General features: G+C 42.2%; 1 protein-coding gene across 1 annotated transcript; it reads left to right on the top strand.

The window, feature by feature from the left end:
- Positions 1 to 1,310: 1,310 nt before the first annotated feature.
- SP1 (Sp1 transcription factor) lies at positions 1,311 to 26,924 on the top strand. Its single transcript, XM_081084700.1, has 5 exons — positions 1,311 to 1,701; positions 2,451 to 3,963; positions 21,545 to 21,713; positions 24,477 to 24,676; positions 26,226 to 26,924. Exons 1-5 carry the CDS (start codon positions 1,552 to 1,554, stop codon positions 26,537 to 26,539), a joined length of 2,346 nt encoding a protein of 781 aa, XP_080940826.1. The 5' UTR covers positions 1,311 to 1,551; the 3' UTR covers positions 26,540 to 26,924.

Genomic DNA, 26,924 nt, shown 5'->3' with positions numbered 1-26,924 from the left:
CTTTGCTCAGGCACGTCCAGGGTTTTGGTTGGTCGTTGTTTTGTCACTCCGATCAAAGCTCTTCCTATCCCTACCTCTCAGGGAGCCCGCCTGGCAGTTGACTGGTTGCTTTCCAAGCCTATCATTTATGGTTCCCGCCCATTTTCACTTCCTGCGTCTTTCATTGGGTTTTAAAATTGAGGAGGCGGCCTTTTAGGGCGGACACCCGGCACGCAACTTTGTCTTACACGCCTTAGAGAGCAAGCGAGTCTTGCCATTGGGTTACCTGACCGCCTTTCTTCTGCAAGTCCCTCCTTTCTCCCTCCCTCATTGGGCGGGGCAGTAGCGAAGAGGTGGGGCCTAGGCTGGGCTTGTGGCGCGCTGCTCCCTCCTCCTTACCCCCCCCTCCCTGTCCGGTCCGGGTTCGCTTGCCTCGTCAGCGTCCGCGTTTTTCCCGGCCCCCCCCAACCCCCCCGGACAGGACCCCTTGAGCTCGTCCCTCAGCTGCCACCATGAGCGGTAAGGATGAGTCCACTCAAAGCTTAGGGGTGGTAGGGAATGAGGGGGCGCGCGCGAGGGCCGACCGGGCGGTCCCCGCCGTGAGGGGGGGCGGGCGGGAGGCGGCGGCGGCGGCCTTGGTCCCGCCCGGGGCGGAGGGAAGGGAGGGAGAAGGGGCAGTGGCGGGGCCTCCGAGGAGGAGGGGGATGGGCCACCCGCCCCGGGGGAGGGGGCAGAATGGCCTCGCCCGCCCCCTGCCCGCCCCGGCCGCGGGGGGACGGGCCTTACCCCCCACAACTCGGCCGCCTGCCTGAGGCTCCTCCCGTCGGGGGCTGGAGTTGCGGGGGTGGCCCGAGCAGTGCAGGCCCCGCCCGGGCCAACCGCCTCCCTGGTCCGCCTTCTGGTCACCGCCTGCCCCAGGGCCCTCCCCCCCCTCCGTAGGTTCCCCCTCCCCCCCTACCGTCCCGCCCTTTCCACGCCCCTCACCCCGAAACCGCCCTTTCCCTCTAGGGTCCGCCCTCAGTCCGCCCGGAAACCTCCAGATTTCTAATCCCTGGACCCCTTTAGTCCCTTAAACAGAATTCACAAATGTTTCCCTACTCACACCTTTTATCTCTTTTCTTTTTTCCCCTTCTTTCCTTTTGTTACTTTTTGTATTTGAATTTTCCTCATTCTCCTTTGATCCTAATTTTATCAAGCTTTCTATACATTCACATGTTGTTTTTTGCCTTAACCTATCCCCCTCCCCCCCATACTTTTTCTTTTGAAACTCTTTCAACATGCCCACGGCCTTTCACATTTCCTATACCAAAAGCATCTTTTCAATGTTTTCTGAGTTTAGTTTGTGAAAAGGAGAGTTGAGACCCAGTTTGGCATCAGTGAGCCTAGTTCACATCCTACATGTCCTACTACGGTCCTTTCTCTCCCATCCACCCCCCCCCCCACCCCCCGCCTTTCACCTTTTAGTCATGTCTGTTTCCTCATAACCTCCTCTACCCTTCCTCACCTTACCCTTTTCCTTCCCCCAACTTTAAGTTGTTTATCTTTTAATTCTTTTTAGACCAAGATCACTCCATGGATGAAATGACAGCCGTGGTGAAGATTGAGAAAGGAGTTGGTGGCAATAATGGGGGCAATGGTAATGGTGGTGGTGCCTTTTCTCAGGCTCGAAGCAGCAGCACAGGCAGTAGCAGCAGCAGTGGAGGAGGAGGAGGAGGAGGACAGGTAAGGAACGATCAGGACAGAGAGGAGAAAGTGTTGAGAGAGGATGTATAGTCTTAGATGTTTTTTTTCACAGAATAAGTTTTAGGAAGGGGCTAACCACTTTATAGATAGGGAAGTAAGTACAGAGAGATAGGTGACTTGGAGATGATTCCCCAAAGATGAGAATTTCAGCAACAGATTTTTTTCATATGTTTGTTGTTTTTTAAAAATATGTGTATATAAATTTTTTAAATATATTTTTTATTGATTTCAGAGAGGAAGGAAGAGGGAGAGACAGAAACATCAATGATGAAAGAATCATTGATTGGCTGCCTCCTACATCCCCCCTATTGGGGATCGAGCCCACAACCCGGGCATGTGTCCTTGACTGGAATCGAACCCAGGACCTTTCAGTCCATAGGCTGACACTCTATCCACTGAGCCAAACCAGGTAGTGCTTAATACATATTTTTTTAATTGACTTCAGAGAGGAAGGGGGAGAGAGAGAGAAGTTGAAACATCAATGATGAGAGAGATTCATTGGTCGCTGCCTCCTGCCCACACCACACTGGGGATCAAGCTGGCAACTCAGGCAGGCATGTGCCCTTGACTAGAATTGAACCTGGGACCCTTCAGTCCGTAGGCTGTTTTTTGGGGGTTTTTTGCTCTTAGTTTTTCTGCACTGTTTGTTGTTTATTTGTTGTATACTGCCCCCTAGGCTGGCAGCTGGATGTCATTAAACTAATTCTTTCCCTCATTTTTTTGGGTAGGAATCCCAGCCATCCCCTTTGGCTCTGTTGGCAGCAACTTGCAGCCGAATTGAATCACCCAATGAAAACAGCAACAACTCCCAGGGCCCAAGCCAGTCAGGGGGCACCAGTGAGCTTGACCTCACAGCTACACAACTCTCACAGGGTGCCAATGGCTGGCAGATCATCTCTTCCTCCTCTGGGGCTACTCCTACCTCAAAGGAACAGAGTGGCAGCAGTACCAATGGCAGCAATGGCAGTGAGTCTTCCAAGAATCGTACCGTCTCTGGTGGGCAGTATGTTGTGGCTGCCACCTCCAACTTACAGAACCAGCAAGTCCTGACAGGACTACCTGGTGTGATGCCTAATATTCAGTATCAGGTAATTCCACAGTTCCAGACCGTTGATGGGCAACAGCTGCAATTTGCTGCTACTGGGGCCCAAGTGCAGCAGGATGGTTCTGGTCAAATACAGATTATACCAGGTGCAAACCAACAGATCATCACAAATCGAGGAAGTGGAGGCAACATCATTGCTGCTATGCCAAATCTACTCCAGCAGGCTGTCCCCCTCCAAGGCCTGGCTAATAATGTCCTCTCAGGACAGACTCAGTATGTGACCAATGTGCCGGTGGCCCTGAATGGGAATATCACTTTGCTACCTGTTAACAGTGTTTCTGCAGCTACTTTGACTCCTAGCTCTCAGGCAGTCACGATCAGCAGCTCTGGGTCCCAGGAGAGTGGCTCACAGCCCGTCACCTCAGGGACTGCCATTAGTTCTGCCAGTTTGGTATCGTCACAAGCCAGTTCCAGCTCCTTTTTCACCAATGCCAATAGCTATTCAACAACTACTACCACCAGCAACATGGGAATTATGAACTTTACCACCAGCGGATCAGCAGGGACCAACTCTCAGGGACAGACATCCCAGAGGGTTAGTGGGCTCCAGGGATCTGATGCTCTGAACATTCAGCAGAACCAGACATCTGGAGGTTCACTGCAAACAAGTCAGCAAAAAGAGGGAGAACAAAACCAGCAGTCACAGCAACAACAGATTCTTATCCAGCCTCAGTTAGTTCAAGGGGGACAGACCCTCCAGGCTCTTCAAGCAGCACCATTGTCAGGGCAGACCTTTACAACTCAAGCTATCTCCCAGGAAACCCTCCAGAACCTCCAGCTTCAGGCTGTTCCAAACTCTGGCCCCATCATCATCCGGACACCAACAGTGGGGCCCAATGGACAGGTCAGTTGGCAGACTCTTCAGCTGCAGAACCTCCAAGTTCAAAACCCACAGGCCCAGACAATCACCTTGGCCCCAATGCAGGGTGTTTCCCTGGGGCAGACCAGCAGCAGCAATACCACCCTTACACCCATAGCCTCAGCTGCCTCTATTCCTGCGGGCACAGTCACTGTGAATGCTGCTCAACTATCCTCCATGCCTGGTCTCCAGACTATTAACCTCAGTGCTTTGGGTGCTTCGGGAATCCAGGTGCACCAGCTTCCAAGCCTGCCCTTGACTATAGCAAATGCCCCAGGTAAGGCTTCTAATTTTTTGCATTTAGTTGCACATTTAACTAGCACCTCAGCTGAAACTGTTGATTCCAAAGAAGGGAGTAACTTTCTTAAGGGCTAATCATTTAGGCAAGTCAGAGAAATAGCAATGATTCTATTTGGAACTGATTTAACGGAAAATTTTCCCCCCAGTTAATCTGATGAGAAAGGAGCATTTCTGGGCAATGACCCTGGAATCTGTACCTCCAGTGCCTTTAGTACTACAGAACAAGGATCTGCAAACATTTTCTGTAAAGGGCTTGATAGTACTTATTTTAGACCTAGTAATAGTGTTTATTTTAGGGCTCTATATGGTCTTTTTTTAAAAAAATATTTTTATTGATTTCAGAGAGGAAGGGAGAAGGAGAGAGAGCTAGAAATGTCAGTGATGAGAGAGAACCATTGATCAGCTGCCTCATGCAAGCCCCCTAGTGGGGATCGAGCCCGCAACCTGGGCATATGTCCTTGACCAGAATTGAACCCCAAACGCTTCAGTCCACAGGCCGGTGCTCTATCTACTATCACATTTTTTTGGTTTGTTTTTTACAACCCTTTAAAAAAATATAAAATCATTCTTAGCTTGATGGTTTTATTTAGCTTTTGGGGTCCACTCTTGTGTAGGATAAAAATTGATTATAAACTCGACTTATTTATAGGACAGTTATTAAATCATCAGATATTTCTCATGAAGAACTGTAACTCCTAAGTGAGGGGAAAAGTGACCTAATGGGTTCCAGAAGGATTTTTTTCAACACAATAAGTTCTCTGGTTAATCTTTAGTTAATCAGGATGTTCTGCCCTGAGCAAGCTGGTTACTCAAGGTTTAATTATTTTTTAACTCCTAGTTGCCTTAAAAGTAGAGGCCATCCACTTGCCCTTGCACTAATGTATATTTTTAATAAGCTTCGTAGATGATTCTGATACTTCCTAGATAAGAGAACCACTTCTTAAGACTGCTATGAAAATAGTATGTGATTGAGGAAGGAATAGTGTGTGGGAGAGAAAGGGAGTGAGGCCTGGAATGAAGTGGGGAGGTGGAGAGGAATCAGGAATAAGGAGAATATTGAAGGGAAAAATAGTCTTTAGGGAAGAGGTATATATATAGTCTTTTAGAGAAGAGGTATATATATTGGAATGTGTATTGAATCAGTTGACCACAATATTCAGTCATTTACTTTGAACTAAGTGAATTTCAAATTGGTTAATTTTGAAATTTAAATCATATCTATTTAAAAAGTTTACAGTCTACTTAGAATGTATCATTTTAAATTCCATCACAAGGTAGCTAATCTTTACTAAAGCATGATAAAAGGATACATATACATTCTGGCACGATATATAAAAATTATGGGGAATTGTTTATTGCCATTGAACTCCTAGTTCTATTGGAATATATGTAGGTATATGAAATGCTTACTTCTATTATAGCAGGTTATACCATTTAGACTGGTTTTTATATAAGTGAGAATAACGAATAGGCAGCCAGCCATATTTCCTGCCTTCTGAAGGTTTGGAAAATCTGGGTTGGGGGGTCAAGTTCCCTAACTTTTTTACATTCTTATGGTGTATTTACAATGACTACATTTTGAGCATTATCAAGACAGTAATTTTCTTAGTGATCTTACACTAGAAAGTTACAGTTGGAAGGGACCTAAGAAATCATCTGTAAATTACTTTATTTTCTCGATGAGGACATTGAGATACTAAAAAGCTCTTTTAAGTGATGAGACTACAGCCAGAGGTTGGGCTTGTGGTTAGTTCTCCTAGGCATTTCATTATCTGTTAGTTTTAAGTCTGGACTTGAGAAATCCTTTAGATTGTTAAAAATGTGTAGCTTTGCTTCTTTGGAATTTAATGCTCTAGAGTTGGCAAGTGTTTTGTAGGCTAAAAATTATGAGGAAAGTTTAATAAAAAACTGAAACTAACAGCCTGGAAAATTAGATACTTTCTGGATAATCTACATTAGCACGTTTGTTTTCTCTTTGTTCTGACGTTGTATCCAGTAGTTTACTCTTCAAAGGAAAGCAAAGCTGTAGGATTGTTCCCATTAATAATAATTTGGATCCCTGCAATTTCTTAAAGGTTTATAACTTAAGCTCTAAGGAGTAGTTATGAGGCACTCATTGCTAAATCATGCTCTGGGGAAGTCTGCCATTTAATATGTCATAGGATAGGGCTACCTAGCTGTTATAGATGTTCTTTGAGCTCAAGAAAATGCATGCCTTTTTGTAAGATAGCAGAGCTTGACATTCACTAATGAGATGAGGCACTGAAAGGCCATTTTGTGAGAATCGAAGTTCTTTGCTTCATTAATAGTGGTTTCTGAAGATACAGTTTCCTCCTTTCTGGTTAGTCATACTTGTGCAACATTTTTTTCTCTTCAACTGATCTGACTTCGTTCTTAATGAAAGATAATAAAATTACTTCCTTGAAGCTTAGTGCTGTTCAGCTGTTGCCTAGAAGCTGCAGTGTCTCATTTTACCTTTTCTGGTATATAGTTATTTTACTAGAAAAACTCAAGCTCTTGGCAGTGTGATGTAGTAGAATAGAATAGGTAGATAGACAGCATGGTTGTGAAAGACTAAAGCTTCCATGGTGTTCCCTTGGTCTGTTTACATTTATTATTAAAAAATAAAAGAATCTTTTAAAACATTTCTAAGCTCTCCTGTTGACTTCTACTCTTGTTTACTTCTGTTTGCTGAATACACAGGCAAAGGCACAAACTTAGAAACAAACCAGCCACTTCTTTATTTCTGTGTTTTTCATGGCCCTGCCCCTGGTGAGTGGTAGTGAGGAAGGGACCACCCAGTAAACTAAGTTTAGTTTCCAGACAGTGAAATGATTGATGGGCTTAGTTTTTGTTTTATTTTAAAAGTTAGCAGCTTTTTCTTTTTTTCCTCAACACTCTTTCCTCTCATTTTGTAGTCATACTCATAGATCTTTTTTTTTTTTTTTTTTCCCCAGTTTAAAGCTTCAGGTTTTTTCCCCCAATAACTGCTGAGACCTGAAAACTCTTACCCCAGGTTGAGTAGGGGCTGGCTTTGAAAGACTGAGTTTGGGTGACTTCGTGGGAGTTCTGCCTAATAAAGAGTGCAGGGCTTTGGCAGGAGAATAGAACATTCTTCTTTGATGGCTATAATTCACTGAAGAAGCAAATTTCAAGCACTAAAAATAAAAAAAATTCACATCTGTTCGGTTTTATCGGGGTCAGGAAAATGTCTTCTCTTAGAAGTTAAGTTGAACGTGATACTAGAATTGGTTTGCCAATAGTGTCACTAAGCTTGGGGTCAGATTGCTGAGACCTAATTTGTTAAAAACCTGTATTTTAGCCTGGTGCATCTGAACATTAGTGATAAGTAGATTTAGATGATTTAAATGTGTTGAGAATTGTTCTAGTGCAAAAGGTCATACAAGAGAATTTTCTATTTTAAAATAATACACTTTATCAAATATACCAAATGTTTCTGCATCATTTGCTCATTTGCTTTCTTTATCAAATATATTTGTTTCTTATGGTGATGTTAGTACTTTTTAAATGATTTTAAGTAGAAAAGGTCCTTAAAACTTAGGTTCTTGATCTGAAAAGACTGAGAAGACCGTCTTCAGACCTTTTCTGTTGCTCCTATTTATTTATTCCAGTGGCTTTCAGTAAATGACGTCATTGTTAAATCATACTGCGTTGTGTAATGTGGCCATTTTAGATCTTAATTAAATAACAAGAGCACAAGAGTGCCTAGTGTTTGAGAAAACTTTAGTATCTGTTCAATTCTCAATCGCCCTTTCCTTTTAATTGTTCCACTTTGTAAAGTAGTATGTAAATGTTACCACTAATAATTAGTTCTGGTCATTTCTTGCTTTTAATTGTTTTGTTGGCTTTGAAAATGTTGTAAAATGTAAGATGAACATCTGTAGAAAAGCTTTATATAAGTAATGCTTTTTGTAACTAATGCTTTGTATTGTGTGTGTAAACACTACATAATAGTTGAAATTTTTCACTTTACTATTTAATTGAAAAACAAGCATATTTTTCATATTTCTTGCAGAAGGTGTGTCACAATAGTACTGTTCCTTTCTCTAGCATTTAACATACAGGCCCCGTTGTGTAGAAGGATTATTTTAAAACTTATTTGCTCAACTATGACTGTATTGTTAATACTATCCTAGGTTTTTTAGAGTTGTTCTCCTTAAAAGACCTGAAAAATTTTCTGTAGAAAGAGTATTTTTCAGAATTGGTTGCAAATCTGAGCTGTAATTTGAATTTGTACTTTTGCTCTAATGTTTTTAAAACTCTGAATGGTTTATGGGAACTAGGCAGTATTTCTTGTTCAGCAAGTTTGGATGTGCCTATCTAATTTACACAGAATCCTCCTTCTCATGATGTATCTGTGTATGAAATAAAAAATAATTTAACAATTTCAAGAAGGAGTTAAAATATAACTAGGTCACGACAAAGACTTGCCCTTTAAGAAATGAGAGAATTAAGTTAGAAGTGTATACATCTCTGGAAAATTATTTTAAATGGTTTTCATAGGCAAGCAAATGTTTGTTGCTAATAACCTAAGGTTAAATGCTATTGAGCTAGATCTTTTAAAATTATTCAGTAAGTTCTTCATTGAATTGACCCTGTTTTGATTGCTTAAAAATTACAGCTCTTTGCAAACCTAATAAAATTAAACCAGACTAGCCATGGTAATAGCAGTTAAACTGACAGTTGCTAGATCTGGAAACCTTCATCCCTTCCAGTACCTTCATTCAGACTTAACATGTTAAGTGCCCAGTCAGTGGTGACTGACACTATACTTTCCATCCGGAAGACAAAACAGGCTGGGCATTGCCCTAGCTGGTTTTGCTCAGTGGATAGCGTCGGCCTGCGGACTGAAAGGTCCCAGGTTCAATTCAGGTCAAGGGCATGTACCTTGGTTGCGGGCACATCCCCAGGGAGGTGTCCAGGAGGCAGCTGATTGATGTTTCTCTCCCATCGATGTTTCTAACTCTATCCCTCTCCCTTCCTCTCTGTAAAAAATCAATAAAAATATATATATATATATTAAAAAAAACACAGGCTGGGCGCTTAACATGTTAATGGTGTAGAAAGATTCAATGACTTGCCAAAGGCTACTGACAAAATTTAGTGACACATTTTTTTGTTTACTTCAAGATCCTTTCTACTCCACTTCTATCAAGTAGAAGAATAGACTTGATCCCCCCCCCCTTCTTTCAGTTTTGAGGTGTTATTGACATTTATAGCCTAAGACAGATAATTGGAAAAAAAGAAGCAAAAGGCATGGTTAATCAACAACTTCTTTATAAACTTTGTTATGAGTTTGAATTTGTTTTAACCAGATGAATTAATTTGAATTTATTTAATCTCTAAGTAAAGTATAAATAATCAATGATAATGAAGGGAGGAACAAAATGGCAAAAGAGAAATCAAAGACATAATCAGTCTTTGAACACATAAGGGTCAGCGTGTCATATTGGGAGTGTGGGAATTATCCTCCCCCCCTTTTGACAATTAGAAAGATTTTTTTGACAGTTCTTATTTTCCTCCCTGATATGCTTGAAACATTTTTTTTTCCCCACCCACCTGCTTGAAACATTTTTATAGCAAATCTGATCTCCTTATTGCTCTCCATCTATTGTTTTTTCATGTTATTCTGTAACTTCCCTGTCAGGACCTTCCTTTCCTTACCTCCTTCATTTCTGTTGTGGATATGGTTTAACAACCCTTTTAAAATCTATGCCCTGTTCAGTTTTTGAGTGTTGGCCTATTAACCAGGAGGTCACCACCTTTCGATTCCTGGTCAGGGTACATGCTCTGGTTGCAGGCTTGATCCCTGGTAGGGGCTGTGCAAAAGGCAGCCAATCAATGACTCTCTCTCACATTGATGTTTCTCTCTCTTTTCCCTTCCTCTCTGAAATCTATAAAAAAAAAAAAAGACTATTGTAGGGCCCAGTTTTGTCCAGGTTCTATATGGTTACTGATGATGTATCTGAAAGTACTCTGCTTAGAATTCTTTGGCAGTTTCTTGCACTCAAGAAAGAAAGAGTATTAATTTTATACAGACCATTTGTCTTAAAGAAGGTAAAAGTAAAAAGCCCATGCCCTAGTTGGTTTGGCTCAGTGGATAGAGCATTGGCCTGCGTACTGAAGGGTCCCAGGTTTGATTCTGATCAGGGGCACATAACCTGGATTGCAGGTTCGAACTCCAGTGTGGGGCATGCAGGAGGCAGCCAATCAATGATTCCCTCTCATCATTAATGTTTGTCTCTCTCTTCCTTCCCCTTCCTCTCTGAAATAAATAAAAATATATTTTAAAAAGAAAAGTAAAAAGCCCATAACCCTGAAACCTAATTTTCCAAATTATGAAGAAATTTCTTTGGTTTGGTGTTTGTTTTGTTTTTAATATATTTTATTGATTTTTTACAGAGAGGAAGGGAGAGGGATAGAGAGTTAGAAACATCGATGAGAGAGAGAAACATCGATCAGCTGCTTCCGGGGATGTGCCCGCAACCAAGGTACATGCCCTTGACCGGCATCGAACCTGGGACCCTTGAGTCCGCAGGCTGACGCTCTATCCACTGAGCCAAACCGGTTAGGGCTGGTATGGTTTTTTTTAATATACATATATTTAAATATATATTTTTATTGATTTCAGAGAGGAAGGGAGAGATAGAAACATCAGCAATGAGAGAGAATCATTGATTGGCCGCCTCCTGCATGCTCCCTACTGGGGATTGAGCCAGCAACCTGAGCAATGTCCCCTCGACTGGAATCGAACCCAGGACCCTCCAGTCTGTAGGCCAATGCTCTATTCACTAAGCCTAACCGGCCAGGGTCTTTAAATTTTTTTTTTAACTGTTTATCCTTTTACTTAAAATTTTGGCTCATGTTTGTAAAAGTAGATGCATGGGAAAGAGGGAAGAAAATTACATAAATATTATGATTTACTTAATGGTGTTTTGTTCTGTTAAATCCCTAGCATTTACATATTGGGGGGGAGATTGTTTAAAATGAACAAATATGAAGAATTTTAGTTATTAAATTACTACAGGCCTGGTGCACGAATTCGTGCACAAGTGGGGTCCTGAGGGAGGGTGACCGGGATGCAATCGGCTCTCCTGGTGGGCGATGGGACAACCTTGCTGGCCTGGACCGGGATCCAGATCTGTCCAGGTGATATTTGCGCCGGTTGTCGGGAGCCACCTGGTGGCCGCTTTTATATCCTTTCTTCCTTGTGGAGTGTCTAGGGAAGGGAAGCGGCCGCAGTGCCTGAGGCCAACTTCCAGGATGCCAGAGGCACTGTTAGGATCGTGCTGGTGTCGCTGGTCTGTAGGTGTAGGACTACTGAGGGAGTGGCAGCCACTGGGCCAGTGGACTGCCAGCACGGGTCTGTCAGCTGAGCGGTGCTTCCACTGTGGGAGCGCACTGACTACCAGAGGGCAGCTCCTGTGCTGAGCATCTGCCCCCTGGTGGCCAGTGCATGTCATAGGTTCTGGTCTTAGGGTCTTTTAGGCTTTTATATATAGACTAGAGGCCCGATGCATGAAGTGATTCATGAAATAGGTCTTCCCCTGGCTGCCGGCACCGGTTTTCTTCTGGCACCCGGGACCCAGGCCTTTGGTCTGGCCGCAGCGGAGAAGCCAAGCCTTTTCAGTCTTCAGTCTTCAGTCCAGCCAGAGCCTTCAGCCTTCACTCCGCACCTGCATGTGCAAATTAACCGCCATCTTTGTTGGGTTCATTTGCATACTCATCCGATTGGCTGGTGGGCATAGTGGAGTGACATCTGTTTGCATGTTTCTCTTTTATTAGTGTAGACTAGAGGCCCGGTGCACAAAATTCGTGAATGGGCAGGGTCCTTAGGCCTGGTCAAAGATCAGGGCTGATCTCTTGGGTGACTGGTGGGGCTAGTTGGGGCCCCTGCTCGCACCTGCCTTGGCTGGCCTGGCCCTGGCACCGCCCTCTGCCACCGCTGTCGGTCACCTCCCTTTGGGGGGCATGCCGCCACGGGTCAGGACCTACAGGCTGGAGGCAGCTACTGCGTTGAGCATCTGTCTCTTGGTGATCATTGTGTGTCATAGCAACTGGTTGTTCCACCAGTCGTTTCACCGTTCAGTTGATTTGCATATTAGGGTTTTATTAGGATTACTTTTTTAAAAAATATATTTTATTGATTTTTTACAGAGAGGAAGGGAGAGAGAGAGAGAGTTAGAAACATCGATGAGAGAGAAACATCGATCAGCTGCCTCCTGCACACTCCCTACTGGGGATGTGCCTGCAACCAAGGTACATGCCCTTGACCAGAATTGAACCGGGGACCCTTGAGTCCACAGGCTGACACTCTATCCACTGAGCCAAACCAGTTAGGGCTAGGATTACTTTAAAAAAAAATATTTTTATTGATTTCAGACAGGAAGGGAGAGGGAGAGAGAGATAGAAACATTAATGATGACAGAGAATCATTGGTTGGCTGCCTCCTGCACACCCTGCACTGGGATCAAGCTTGCAACCTAGGCATGTGCCCTGACTGGAATCAAACTGTGACTTCCTGGTTTATAGGTCGACGCTTAATCACAGCCACACCAGCTGGGCTAAATAATCAGAGGCCTGGTACATGAAAATTCATGCACTGGAGGGGGGTCCCTCATTCCAGTGGCCACCTCTCACAGCCCGGGAGTCCTCAGGGGTGGGAGGCAACCCAGTGATCAGGGGAAGGCAACGCCCCCATCACACCTCTGCTGCTGCCACTGCTGGCAGCGCAAGCCTCAGCCAGCTCTGGTTACCTGAGCCTCAGGCGGCCCTGGGTGGTTGGGCATTCGCTATCCAAGGCTTGTCTGTGCCTTGGGCTGGCCGGCCCTGGGTGACTGGGGGGCTGAGAGGACTGGGGGACTCCGGAGGCAGGCGCCCCGGTGGGGCTGAGGGGACTGGGTGCTGCCATCTTGTGGCTGTGGGTCCTGCCATCTTTGAGGGCGTGGCAGTCAATTAGCATATTCTCTCCTTATTGGTTGTGGGAGCCGCCATCTTTGTGACAACATGAGGGTCAATTAGCATATTCCCTCTTTATTAGATAGGATTGTGGTAAAAAACACACTGTAACCATTTCAAGTGTACAGTTTCTTGGTGGTAAGTAGTGTACACTCACATTGTTATGCAATAGATTTCCAGAACTTTTTCATCTTACAAAACTGAAATGCTCCCTGGCCAGTTTGCTCAGTGGTTAGAGTGTCAGCCTGCCAACTGCAGGATCTCAGGTTTGATTCCAGTTAAGGGCATGTACTTCTGTTGCAGGCTTGATTCCCGACCCTGGTCGGGACGCATGTGGGAGGCAGCCAATTGATATCTCTCTCTCACATCAATGTTTCTGACTCTACCCCTCCCTTCCTCTCTCTTTAAAAATCAATGGAAAAAATATTCTCAAGTAAGGAGTAACAAAACAAAATGGAAATGCTATACCCATTAAAGTCCTCATTTTCTTCTCCTCAACTTTTGCTACTGTTACTCTACTTTCTGTTCTATGGATTTGACTACGTATGTCATATAAGTAGAATCACAGAATATTGTGACTAGCTTATTCAACTGAGCATAATGTCCTCAAAGTTCATACATATTAAAGCATGTGACAGGATTTTCTTCCTTTTCAAGGCTGAATAATATCCCATTGTATGCATTTACAATATTTTCTTTACCCACCTGTCCACATTTGGGCTGTTTCTCGAACCTCTTGTTTATTATGGATAGCGCTGCTGTGAACCTAGGTATGAATATCCCTTTGAGATACCACTTTCAATTATTTTGGATATATAACCAGAAATAGAATTGCTGGATTTTATGCCAATTCTGTTTTTAATTTTTTTAAATATATTTTTTATTGATTTCAGAGAGGAAGGGAGAGGGAGAGAGAGATAGAAACATCAGTGATGAGAGAGAATCATTGATCAGCTGCCTCCTGCACACCCCCTACTGGGGATCGAGCCCACAACCTGGGTATGTGCCTTTGACCAGAATTGAACCCGGACCTCTTCAGTCCCTAGGCTGATGATCTATCTACTAAGCCAAACCAGCTAGGGCTCTTTTTAATTTTTTGAGGAGATACAGTAATTTTTTGAAACTTTGCTTTTAGTTTCTATAAACAAATATATTTTTTATATTCACATTTTTAGCCCAACCGTTGTGGCTCAGTGGTTGAGCATCAACCTGTGAACCAAGAGGTCATGGTCCATTCCCAGTCAGGGCATGGGCTCAATCCCCAGCGTGGGGAGTGCAGGAGGCAGCTGATCAATGATTCTCTCTCATCATTGATGTTTCTGTCTCTCCTTCACCTTTCCTCTCTGAAATCAATAAAAATACATATATATATATATTTTAAAAGTCACATTTCATACTATGTTTTTAGTCAGAATTACATTTTAAGCTTTTCTGATTAGTTTTCTTACAATATTTCCAAACTTCTGAACCTAGTGGTGCAAGATTATTAATACTATTGTAGCTGATCCAGCTGCTTTTATATTATTTAAATCAGGGGTCCTCAAACTACGGCCCGTGGGCCACATGCAAATACAAATATTGTATTTGTTCCCGTTTTGTTTTTTTACTTCAAAATAAGATATGTGCAGTGTGCATAGAAATTTGTTCATAGTTTTTTTTTAAAACTATAGTCCAGCCCTCCAACGGTCTGAGGGACAGTGAACTGGCCCCCTGCTTAAAAAGTTTGAGGACCCCTGATTTAAATCTTGAATATTTGTAAAGTAAGATGCTTAAAATAGACCTCAAGGGTTGAGACTTGAAACAGGAATTATTGCTGCTTAGGATTGCACAAGGAAAATTGTTGAAATTTACAGTGTGTTTGAACATGCTTTTTAAAGGTAAATCATTCTTAGTGACTGGTAATTGCTTATCTCCTTGTTTTAATTATTCATACGTAAAAGACCAATGAAAGCAAAGATGGCTTGTTGCCGGCAAGCATTTCCCATTTTGAAATTAATTAAATGACACCTTTGAGCCTTAGAAAATGACAGTTGTCTTGTCATCCCAGACAGTGGATATTCTTATCTCTAGCTTATTCAAAAGCATCTTGGTGTAGTGGTAATTAAACTTTTAGTCAAATGCCTGGTCAGAGCTGTCTTTTTTTTCTTCCCCCATAGCTGTCTTAATAAAAGCACTCACATAGCATCATGTCTAGACTTAATTACTGATGGTTCTTTGATTTATTCCTGAAAACATTCTGACAACTAATTGACTTAAGTCTTAAATTTAAAAAAACAAATGTTTTTATTAATTATAGAGGGAGAAAGAGAGAGAGGAAGGGAGAGGGAGAGAGACACACACATAGATGTGAGAGAGAAATATTGATTAACTGCCTCCTGCATGCCCCTACTGGGGATCGTGCCCACAACCAGCGCATGTGCCCTGACTGGGAAGCAAACCAGCAACTTCTTGGTCCAAGGGATGACGCTCAACCAACTGAGCCATACCAGCTTGGGCTTAAGTTTAAAAAAATTTTATTGCAATAAAATCTACTTGTGCCTTATCATACAAACTTAAGAAGTAGGCATTTCAACTTAAAAAATAGGCATATGAAATAGGGGTTGCATAAAATAGGAATCTTTACTTCCTGTACTTTTTGGTATTGAAAATGTTTATTCCATGGACTATTTTGGTTTTAATCATTGGTTTGCTTGCAAAGGAATTTGATGCTGTTTGTAAGTGTTAACAGTCAGGAAATTTGTCCCACGTATCAAAATGTGAAGTGTCAAACTTTTAGCAAACTTCATTTTATTTAGCTCCCTTAAAGTCTTAGTACTACAGATAACATTGTCTAGATACAGGGGTGGGCAAACTTTTTGACTCGAGGGCCACAATGGGTTCTTAAACTGGACCGGAGGGCCGGAACAAAAGCATGGATGGAGTGTTTGTGTGAACTAATATAAATTCAAAGTAAACATCATTACATAAAAGGGTACGGTCTTTTTTTTTTTAGTTTTATTCATTTCAAACGGGCCGGATCCGGCCCGTGGGCCGTAGTTTGCCCACGGCTGGTCTAGAACAAGCATGTCAAACTCAAAGGCTAACACAGGCCAAATAAACAAGGTTTAAGTTTCTGTGGGCCGCAAAAAAACAAAAGCTTCAGTTTTCATAGAAAAGTAGATTTATTTCTATAGAGACATGCTAAATACAAAGGGCTGAAATAAATGAGTAATCATTAACATAAAATAATAGAACATTTTAATAAAAATTAATATTTTTTCTTGAGCATGAACTTACCAGACACTGAATAACTGCACAGATTAATACGTGTAATGCAAATAAACACATTTTTCTTGTTCTCCAAAAGCAAAATATTTCCTGTTGTGCACACCAAACAAGTCAGTACAAGACTAACATGTGGCAATTGGCTGCTAAAATACTTGCTTCTAGTATTAGTGGAGAGAAATGGTGCACCTGTGCATAAGGCATGTAAGGGAAATGAATGCAACACGATTATAGTAATCAGTCATTAGTGAGCGTTGTAGTTTGTTAATAATAATTACGTATAACAGGATAGTGTAAAAATTAAGTTATGAAATTTTTTTAGAATATATTTTATTGATTTCAGAGAGAAAGGGAGAGATGGAAACATCAGTGATGAGAGAGAATCATTAATGGGCTGCCTCCTGCACGCCCCCTACTGGAGATCGAGCCAGCAACCAGACATGTGCCCTGACCAGGATGAACCATGACCTCCTGGTTCCTAGGTCGATGCTCAACTACTGAGCCTCGCCAGCTGGGCAAGTTACGAAATTTTTATTAAAACGTTTCTTACATACGGTTATATTGGCTGGGCTGCAAAAATATTCCTTGTGATCCAAGAGTTTGACATGCTTGCCCTAGGGGATCGAGTCCGCAACCTGGGCATGTGTCCTGACCAGCAATTGAACCTGTGACCTCTTGGTTCATGGGTCAATACTCAACCACTGTTGAAAAAGGGTTAAACATGGGGTTTTGGGGCTTTTTAAATATATTTTTATCGATTTGGGAGAGGGAGAGGGAGAGAGAGAAACATCAATGATGAGAGAAAATCATTGATTGGCTGCCCCCTACAGGGGATTGAGCCCACAATTTGGACATGTGCCCTTGACCAGAATTGGACCCGGGACCTGTCAGTCCCCAGGCTGATGCTGTATCCACTGAGCCAAACTGATTACCGTTAAACATAATGGTTTTAAGGAATCCTAATATCTCTTAAGTATTTCTTTGTTTCTCTCTTTATTTAATTATGCCCTGTTCTGAGTTAACATTCTTATCCTATACTAGAGGCCTGTTGCACGAAGAGATTCGTGCAGTAGGCTTTCCCTTCTGGCTGCCTGCACCGGTTTTCCTCTGGCACCCGGGACCCAGACCTTCGCTCTGGCCAGAGCCGCCTTCAGTCTTCTTCGCTGGTCCGGCTGGAGCCGCCTTCAGTCTTCACTCCGCCTCTTCACGCCTATGTATGCAAATTAGCCGCCATCTTTGCTGGCGGTTAATTTGCATATTGCCCTGATTAGCCCATGGTAGGCTTAGTGAAGGCACGGTCAGTTACCATGTTTGTCTATTATTAGCTAGGATAATAAAACCCTAATATGCAAATAGACCAAATGGCGGAACGACTGGTTGCTATGATGTGCACTGACCACCAGGGGGCAGATGCTCAACACAGGAGCTGCCCCCCTGGTGGTCAATATGCTCCCACAGGAGGAGTGCCGCTCAGCCAGAAGGTGGGCTCACAGCTGGCGAGCGCAGCAGCAGTGGCAGGAGCCTTTCTTGCCTCTGTGGCAGTCGGACATCCCCCGAGGGCTCCCAGACTGAGAGAACACAGCCCAGGCTGAGGGACCCCTCCCCACCCCCACCCCTCTGCATGAATTTTGTGCACCGGGCCTCTAGTGTTTCAATAAAATGGAGAAAGGTTTGCCTCTTCCCAGTTGATTTGGACAGGGGAAACCTTTGGGGGTTAATGAATTGCATCTCTAAATTTAATGGACTTAGGTTAGTTTGGAAAATAGATCAAGAAAATGATTTATCAGCACCATGCTTTTTCTTGTTTGTTTTAAAATTAAATTATAGTTTACATTCAGTATTATTTTGTATTAGTTTCAGGTCTAACCACAGTTTTGTCTTATCTTGATTCTAAAGACCTGTTGTAGATAGATAGCTGGATCTACAGTTTCATAAATTTCTCTTCTGAAGGTAAATTTTGGTAGATAATTTTTGGTGATACTAACTAGCTGCTAACTAGCCTTATCTGCTGAGCTATTTGAGCTAATGTCAAAGGATAAATTCTCCATCCCCACTAGGGACAGTTTCTAATCAGTAACACAGTTTTTAAAGCAGGTTGATTAAAAAAATACTGTTGTATATCTTTTCCTTTAAAAAAAATTTTTTTCTATTGTTGACAGTATTACAGATGTCCCCACCCGCTTTGCCCCTCTCCACCCAGCCCTTGCACACACACACACACACACACACACACACAGGCCTTCACCACACTATTGTCTGTGTCCATGGGCTGTAAGTTCTTTGGTTTATCTCTTCCCACCCCCCACGCCCCAATATGTCAGTTTGTTCCATGCCTTCATGCCTCTAGACTTATTTTGTTGGTCAGTTTATTCTGTTCATTAGATTCTACAGATAAGTGACATCATGCAATATTTGTCTTTCTTTGACTGGCTTATTTCACTTAGCATAATAATCTCTGGGTCCATCCATGTTGTCTCAAAGGGCTCTATATATTTTATTCCATGATTTCTCATGGTATGATTTTCCCACAAGACATTTTGCTAATGTTAACTACAATGTGTTGAATGTTTGTTATGTGACAGATATTACACTAAGCACCTTATATTTATTTCATTTCTTTTTCATGATAACTTTGAGATTAATAATATGAGAAGTCACTTGTTCACTGTTAAAAGCTAATCAAATCGTGGTGCAGGAACTCATATTTACTTCAGAACCTGTTCTTAACCCTGTATTCTAGTAATATCTAGTTTTAGCTCTACCAATATTATGAAATTCTCAAAACATTTTAGTTAAATTTATTTTGATACCATAGGCTAGTACTTAGAAGTGGTAGAGTGAGCAGGAAAGCACAAAAAGAGCTTGTTATTAGGCATAGTAACTCAAAAGTAAGTTTATGAACTGGGAAGAGTAGAGATTAGGTACAGGAATACAGTCAAGAGCCTAGATTTTAGATGGTGAGTTTGATCTACCACACTTACTCCCTTCTTTATAGAATAGGTAAAACAAAGCAGGCTAATTCAACACTCCATTTATAGAAATCTTAAATATGGATAGAGTCATTAACTTACAAGGTGCTTTCGTAGGTGAATACTTACTTATTCATAGTAGATGTTTGAAAACCTGAGAAGAGCCGAAACCGGTTTGGCTCAGTGGATAGAGTGTCGGCCTGCGGACTGAAAGGTCCCAGGTTCGATTCCGGTCAAGGACATGTACCTGAGTTGCAGGCACATCCCCAGTAGGAGATGTGCAGGAGGCAGCTGATCGATGTTTCTCTCTCATCGATGTTTCTAACTCTCTATCTCTCTCCCTTCCTCTCTGTAAAAAATCAATAAAATATATTTAAAAAAAGAAAACCTGAGAAGAATGCTATCTGCTCCTCTAAAACCTTATGTTTATCCACTGGCCTAGAGCAGTTTTTGAAAATGTCAATTGTAATCAACCCATAAAATCAACAGTACTAAGGGGGGAAAAAAACGAAGTAGAGTCTAGAAAATTTTACATTGTTTATCATAAAGGTAAGCATTGTGTGTGAAACTTTTGTTTCAGTTATATGTACTAGGTCACAGTGTAAAATGTATTTTTTACTTTGGGTTGCAGGTTTGTTTTGTTTTTGAAAATATATTTTTATTGATTTCAAAGAGGAAGGGAGAAGGAGAAAGAGATAGAAATATCAATGATGAGAGAGAATCATTGATGGGCTGCCTCCTGCATGCCCCACGCTGGCATATGCCCTGACTGGGAATTGAATGGTGACCTCCTGTTTCATAGGTTGATGCTCCATGCTGGCCGAGCTGGGTTTCAGGTTTTACAAGTTTGAAAAACACTGGCCTAGAGCTTTGTGATTATCTATTTTAATTTATTGAGGACAAAAATTAGTGATTTCATTCACTTTTTATCTTTAAAAGCAAATGACATCAAAAGACATAATAGAATGTATGTATGCTTTATATTTTCTTCCTTTTTCTAGCATTCTGAAAAGGATCCAATCTCACATCAGAACTTTCCTGTTTGGCTCAGTGGATATGGCATTGGCCTGCGGACTGAAAGGTCCCAGGTTCAATTCCGGTCAAGGGCATGTACCTTGGTTGCGGGCACATCCCCAGTGGGGGGGGGTGCAGGAGGCAGCTGATTGATGTTTCTCTCTCATAGATGTTTCTAACTATCCCTCTCTCTTCCTCTCTGTAAAAGATCAATAAAATATATATTTTTTAAAAAACTTTCCTGAGGGTATAGCTAGCTCTTCCTTCTCCCCATTGTGTCAAAACTTACAATATATAGCTACTATTCCATGCTGAATATTCAGCACAATTTTCTGCTCATTTGAGGAAGTTTTGCCTCTTAGGTTTTGTATGATTTCTAGTTTGGAATACCTTAAAGTCTTATTTTTAGTCAGTACTATTTGATTGCCTCCATAGTAGTTTAACTCAGGGAATGAATAAGAGATTTATTGGACATCTTTCTGTAACAGTATATACCTTTATCTCATTCTTTTAATGAATGTATAGTAGTCCATTGCATAAGGTTATAATTTATTTAGTGCCTCAGTGATGTACATTTTGATTGTTTCCAGTTTTTTCCTGTTACACAAAACCCTATTGTCATATATTTGTATTCCATAGGACATTGCTGGTTCAAAGTGGAATTACTTTGATGGTGTGCATTTAAAATTTTAATATTGCCAAGTTGGCCTTCAAAAAGGTTGTTCTATTTTTCACTACCTATATATAAAAATGCCTATTTCCCCATACCCTTGCTGATGCTGTGCATTATTAGAGTTTTAACTATTTGTAATCTGGTGAAAATTTACAAAAGTCCAGTATAGAGTTGCATTTTAAAAATTGAGTGAGATTGACTATGCTTTCATAAATTTAATTGGCCCTTTGTATTTTCTTTCTTTCTTTCTTTTTTTGTTTTTGTTTTTAATCCTCACCCAAGGATATTTTTTCCATTGATTTTTAGAGAGAGTGGAAGGAGGGAAGGAGGATGGTAGGGAGAGAGAAAGAAACATCGATTGGTTGCCTCCCACACATATTCCAACTCGGGCCAGGGATCAAACCTGCAACCTAGGTATATGCCCTTGACTAGGAATCGAACTTGAGACCCTCTGGTATGAGGCCCAGTGCTCTAACCATTGCCGGCCAAGGTGGCTCTTTGTATTTTCAGTAACTCTTGAGATTTCAAATATGGGTGATGTCAGTGAATGTGACTTCAAAGCTGTGAAGAAATGGTGCTATAAAAAATGTAGTCACTGAGATGCTTGCAGCTGTGATGACCTATTTCCCACTTTGACCCTTTCTTACTCTTAATTTCAGGTGATCATGGAGCTCAGCTTGGCCTCCATGGGGCCGGTGGTGATGGAATACATGATGACACAGCAGGAGGAGAGGAAGGAGAGAATAGCCCAGATCCCCAACCCCAAGCTGGTCGGAGGACCCGGCGGGAAGCATGCACCTGCCCCTACTGTAAAGATAGTGAAGGAAGGTAAGCTGACTAAGCCAGTATCTTAAGAGTAGTGAATGGATTTGGAGATAAGAGGTTGATTTTTTTTTTTTTAAACGTTTAAGACTTGGCAGTGTTGCAGAGGGATGAGAGATAACACAATACATTTGATTAGGTCATATTATAGATCTTGTTTCCAGCTCTGATCCTTTTATTGACTCTAAGACCTTGGGCCTTAATAGGCGCCTGCTTTCTCTTAGAGATAAGGAAATCAGATGGAGCCAGCTGGTCTAATGATTGTTACCATATGTCTATATTGAGATGGTTTTAACAAGGTTGCTTTGTAAAAGAGCCTTGCAAAGAAATGAAAAAGCTACACTAATGTGTTTTTACAATGGCTTGTGAGAATAAGAGTTTTCCAGAGTCTTATTTTCCTTCAAAATAAACAAAAATGGCTTAGTCCAGATAGAAAATTCTTCCATCAGGGACCCTAACATGTTCTGCAGAATAAAGTGCTGACGGTTTTCTCATTAGTAATACTGTTCAGTATTATCTCTGGAGAGTTCCAAGTTCTATTTTTTTCTTTCAAGTCATTGCTTTTTTTATATATATATATGTTTTATTGATTTTAGAGAGAGAGGAAGGAGGGGGGAGAGAGAGAGAAACATCCATGAGAGAAACATGGTTCCTCTGCCTCTTACACACGCCCAGGCTGCAGGCTTCATCCCCAGCCTGGGCGTGTGCCCTGACCAGGAATCGAACTGGTGATCTTTTGGTTCGTGAGATGACACTCGACCAACTGAGCCACTCCAGCTGGGCAAGTCACTACTTTTGAGAGAATAGAAAGTTACATAGCTGATTAAATGCCTTTGAGCCCTGACCAGTTTGACTCAGTGGATAGAGCTTCAGCCTGCAGACTGAAGGGTCCCAGGTTCAATTCTAGTCAAGGGCATGTACCTTGGTTGCAGGCACATCCCCAGTAGGGGGTGTGCAGGAGGCAGCTGATTGGTGTTTCTCTCTCATCAATGTTTCTAACTATCTCTCTCTCTTCCTCTCTGTAAAAAATCAATAAAATATATTTAAGAAAAAATAAATGCCTTTGAAAAAGAAAATCTGTTAAAATTTTGTCCCAGCCTAGCTAGTTGCTCAGTGGTTAGAGCATCATTCTGCGGACTGAATGGTCGCAGGTTCAGTTCCAGTCAAGGGCATGTACCTCAGTTGCAGGCTCTCAATCCCAGCCTTGGTTGGGGTGGGGGCGGGAGGCAACCAAGCAGTGTTTCTCTGTCTCTCCCCCTCCCTTCCACTGTCTCTAAAAAATCAGTGATGAAAAAAATACCCTTGGGAGAGGATTAACAAAAAAACCCAAAAGTTTTGTCCCAATAAAAATAAGCACAAAAGTAAGAAAAGTACCAAAACAAAAATAATCTGAGTTATTTGTAGGTTAACACTACATTACAGGAAAAACCTGAATTAAAGCACTGAGTATGCCCACACTGATGTTTCTCAGTGGTTAGAATGTTAGTCTGCACACCATAAGGTTGTGGGTTTGATTCCCAGTCAAGGGCATGTACCTGGGTCCCAGTTGGGGTGTGTTTGAGAGGCAACCAATCGATGTGTCTCTCTCACATTGATGTTTGTCCTCCCTCCCCCCCCTTTAGAAACAATGGGGGAAAAAATCCACTGGTGAGGATTACTAAAAAAAAAAAAAGCACTGAGTACAATAGTGTTTGCCTTTAACAAAGCTTAAAGTGGATTTAAATTTTTGAAGGAACCTCTCAGATTTCCACCTAAGAGTAACTTTATCTTCTCTTATGTATTATATATATAAAGGCCTAATATGCACATTGTCCCCTTGGGAGTTCGACCGGGAGTTCAATCACTCACTATGATGTGCGCTGACCACCAGGGGGCGGTGTGAAACAAAGGGAGGCCCTGGCCAGCAGCCAGAAGGCCCTGATTGCCAGCCAGGCCTAGGAACCCTACCTGTGCACGAATTTCATGCACTGGGCCTCTAGTTTTTATTACGTTTTTTTCCCCCTTCTGCTAATATGTGTTGTTAAAACCAAAGAAAAGTCCCTCTTGGAAATCTCCCCAATGCCCACTAATGGATTACACATGGAACAAATTGGTTTGCAAAAACATTTCAGAGCTGATTCCTTAGAGGAGCTTAGGATCTGCTCCATACAGGGAATAATTTTTTTTACAAGCCTTGAATTAGTTAGGATTCTTATTCCCCTCTTTAACTTCTATTCAGTCCATCTTTCTCTTCCACTGAACTCCCTGATATTGCTTCAGCTTTTCAGCTGTTAATCTTCACCATTTGGTTCTTTATTTTAGGAAAAAGCTCTACAGGTGTAAAATATTTTCCTTAACCAGGTGCTTAAATGGAGAAACCCTTTGCTTATAAATACATTCCTAGCAAAAAATACCCCCACATTCACAGTAGTTCCTGTGGAAAATGCTCGTATTGAGATTTAAACTTCTTTCAAAAAAAAAAAAAAAAATGCCCCACAGACTTCACAAATCACTGTGAGAATGATTATTTCTTCAAACAACAAAATTGGATTAAGGAACAGGAAAGCAGAAAAGAGCAAATGTCTGGTAGAGAGGAAACCTACAGCTTGAATTTTGGGTATTAAGAACCAGAATCAACTAAAGATTTATATTTTGATACTAAAGAGAAGCCATTTTAAAAAAAAGTTCTAGTTAGTTTTGAATGGGTTGGGTAATTATTGTTGACACTTTGTGGTGCTTTCATTTTTATCTCTAGAATGAATGATGAATACTTTGTGTTCTCACTTACAGGGGCTCTGGGGATCCTGGCAAAAAGAAACAGCACATTTGCCACATTCAAGGCTGTGGCAAAGTATATGGCAAGACCTCACACCTACGGGCACACTTGCGCTGGCACACAGGCGAGAGGCCATTCATGTGTACCTGGTCATACTGTGGGAAACGCTTCACGCGTTCGGATGAGCTGCAGAGGCACAAACGCACACACACAGGTGAGTAGGAGCCTGGAGAAGAAAGAAATAGTAATAGACCAGAATGGAAAGGCACAAAATGTACCTATGAAATAACTAAAAATACTGAGCAATTTACGATTGAAACTAAATGTATGGATCACAAATGGAATTGGAGTTAATCTGGAAAACCTTTAAGAAGGAAGGAGCCCTGGCTAGTTTGGCTCAGTGGATGGAGCATTGGCCTGTGGACTGAAAAGTCCCCGGTTTGATTCTGGTCAAGGGCACATGCCTCGGTTGTGGGCTCGATCCCCAGTGGGGGGCATGCAGGAGGCAGCTGATCGTTGCTTCTCTCTCATCATTGATGTTTCTCTCTTTCTCTCCCTCTCCTTTCCTCTCTGAAGTTGATAAAAATATATTATAAAAAAAGGAAGGAAGGAAGGAGCTGCCCAGCTGGTGTGGCTCAGTTGGTTGAGCATCTCATCCCTAGCACCAAGAAGTTGCCAGTTCGATTCCCCATCAGGGTACATGCCTGGGTTGCAGTCTCTTTCTTCCTTTTTTTTTTTTAATTCTCACCTGAGGATTTTTTTTCCCCATTGCTTTCAGAGAGAGCGGGAGGGAGAGAGGGAGCAAAAAAAAAACAAAACACCAATGTTGATAGAGACACATTGACTAATTGCCTCTTGTACTCGTCCTGACTGGGAGCAGGGAGGAATCTGAAACACAGGTACATGCCCTTGACCAGGAATCAAACCTGTGACCCTTCAGTGCAGGGGCTGACGCTCTAACCACAGAGAAACAGTGGCCAGGGCTGGGTTGCATTCCTGAATCCCTGGTGGTGGGGTGTGTAGTCATCTCTATGATGACTACATGATTGCTCTCATTGATGTTTCTGTCTTCCTCTCTGAAATCAATAAAAAACCCACACATTTTAAAAATAATAAAATTTTTTTAAAGAGAAGGAAGGAGCTAGTTGAGTGGAATTTCGGAGGATCCAATTACTCTTTTTAGTCTCAGTCCTGCCAGACATTTTTGCTCAATCCTTCCTTTCTGAATATCAACCTCCTTCCCTCTCTCCATCCCTTTCTTCTTTTTTTGTTTTTCATTTATTCCTCTCTTCCTTGGTACCAGAAAGCCAAGTTTCCTTTGAAAACAATCCCTCTGTCTCTATTCGTAATTACCTGGTTTGGGCAGGATTAATCCTACTCCCACCTCCAGGAATGGGCCATGATTGGCTTAAGCCAGTCACTGTATCGCTTCCCCACAGGGCAGGTTCAGGGGATGGGCAATTGAGTTTGTCCAGGAAAAATGAAATTTGGGACTTACGCTGGGAATTCAGGGCATAGACACTTTCTCCTTCTTGGGTTTGTGGTGTGAAGAAAATGTATGGCCAGGAACTGCTATTCCCCAACCCTTACCTGTTTTTCTTCCTCCAAAAAGCAAAAGATACTCATTAGATTTTTCTTTCTTTTTTCACCTTCTAAAATTGGCCTAATAGTATGGCTTATAAAGTTTGAAAGCAGTAATTGGACAAGGTACCCCCTACATCCTGAGATGTTCATTTCTGATATTCTTTCTCTTTTTTACTTAGGTGAGAAGAAATTTGCCTGCCCTGAGTGTCCCAAGCGCTTCATGAGGAGTGACCACCTGTCAAAGCATATCAAGACCCATCAGAATAAGAAGGGAGGCACAGGCGTAGCCCTGAGTGTGGGCACTTTGCCCCTGGACAGTGGGGCTGGTTCAGAAGGCAGTGGTGCTGCCACTTCTTCGGCCCTTATTACCACCAATATGGTAGCTATGGAGGCCATCTGTCCAGAGGGTATTGCCCGTCTTGCCAACAGTGGCATCAATGTCATGCAGGTGGCAGATCTTCAGTCCATTAATATCAGTGGCAATGGCTTCTGAGATCAGGCACCCAGGGCCAGAGACATATGGGCTATACCCATTAACCCTGGGATGCAAGGTAGCATGGGTCCAAGAGACATGTGGGAGAGAGAGCCATGAGGCATTAAAATGCATGGTGGTGGGAAGAATTGGGGGAGGGGATACAAGAGAAGAGATGGGGTCCTGGCACTCACCTATATCATCAGGACCTCCTTGAAGTGGGAAACAGTGAAAATTCTGTGGGTGCCACCGTTTGATGAGCATTTGTTTGACCCCAGTTTCTTACATTTCTTACCCCAACCTCCCTGTCCTGTGTTTCCCTTCTCAACTCCCTCATGATGGATTTCCCCCCTTTCCTAAAGCCATCATGCCTTGATAAATATATATGATCATTGAAATACTTTTT

The sequence above is a fragment of the Myotis nattereri genome (assembly GCF_964212035.1).
Source record: "Myotis nattereri genome assembly, chromosome: 2".
NCBI classification, from domain to species: domain Eukaryota; kingdom Metazoa; phylum Chordata; class Mammalia; order Chiroptera; family Vespertilionidae; genus Myotis; species Myotis nattereri.
The sequence above is the reverse complement of the archived record's forward strand: the minus strand, read 5'-3'. Positions and strand labels throughout refer to the sequence as shown.

Coding starts and splice junctions, on each gene's coding strand:
- SP1 (XM_081084700.1), top strand. CDS start 1,552: ATGGATGAAATGACAGCCGTGGTGAAGATTGAGAAAGGAGTTGGTGGC. Junction 1,702..2,450: donor GAGGAGGAGGAGGAGGACAG/GTAAGGAACGAT, acceptor TTTTTTGGGTAG/GAATCCCAGCCATCCCCTTT. Junction 21,714..24,476: donor TGTAAAGATAGTGAAGGAAG/GTAAGCTGACTA, acceptor TCTCACTTACAG/GGGCTCTGGGGATCCTGGCA.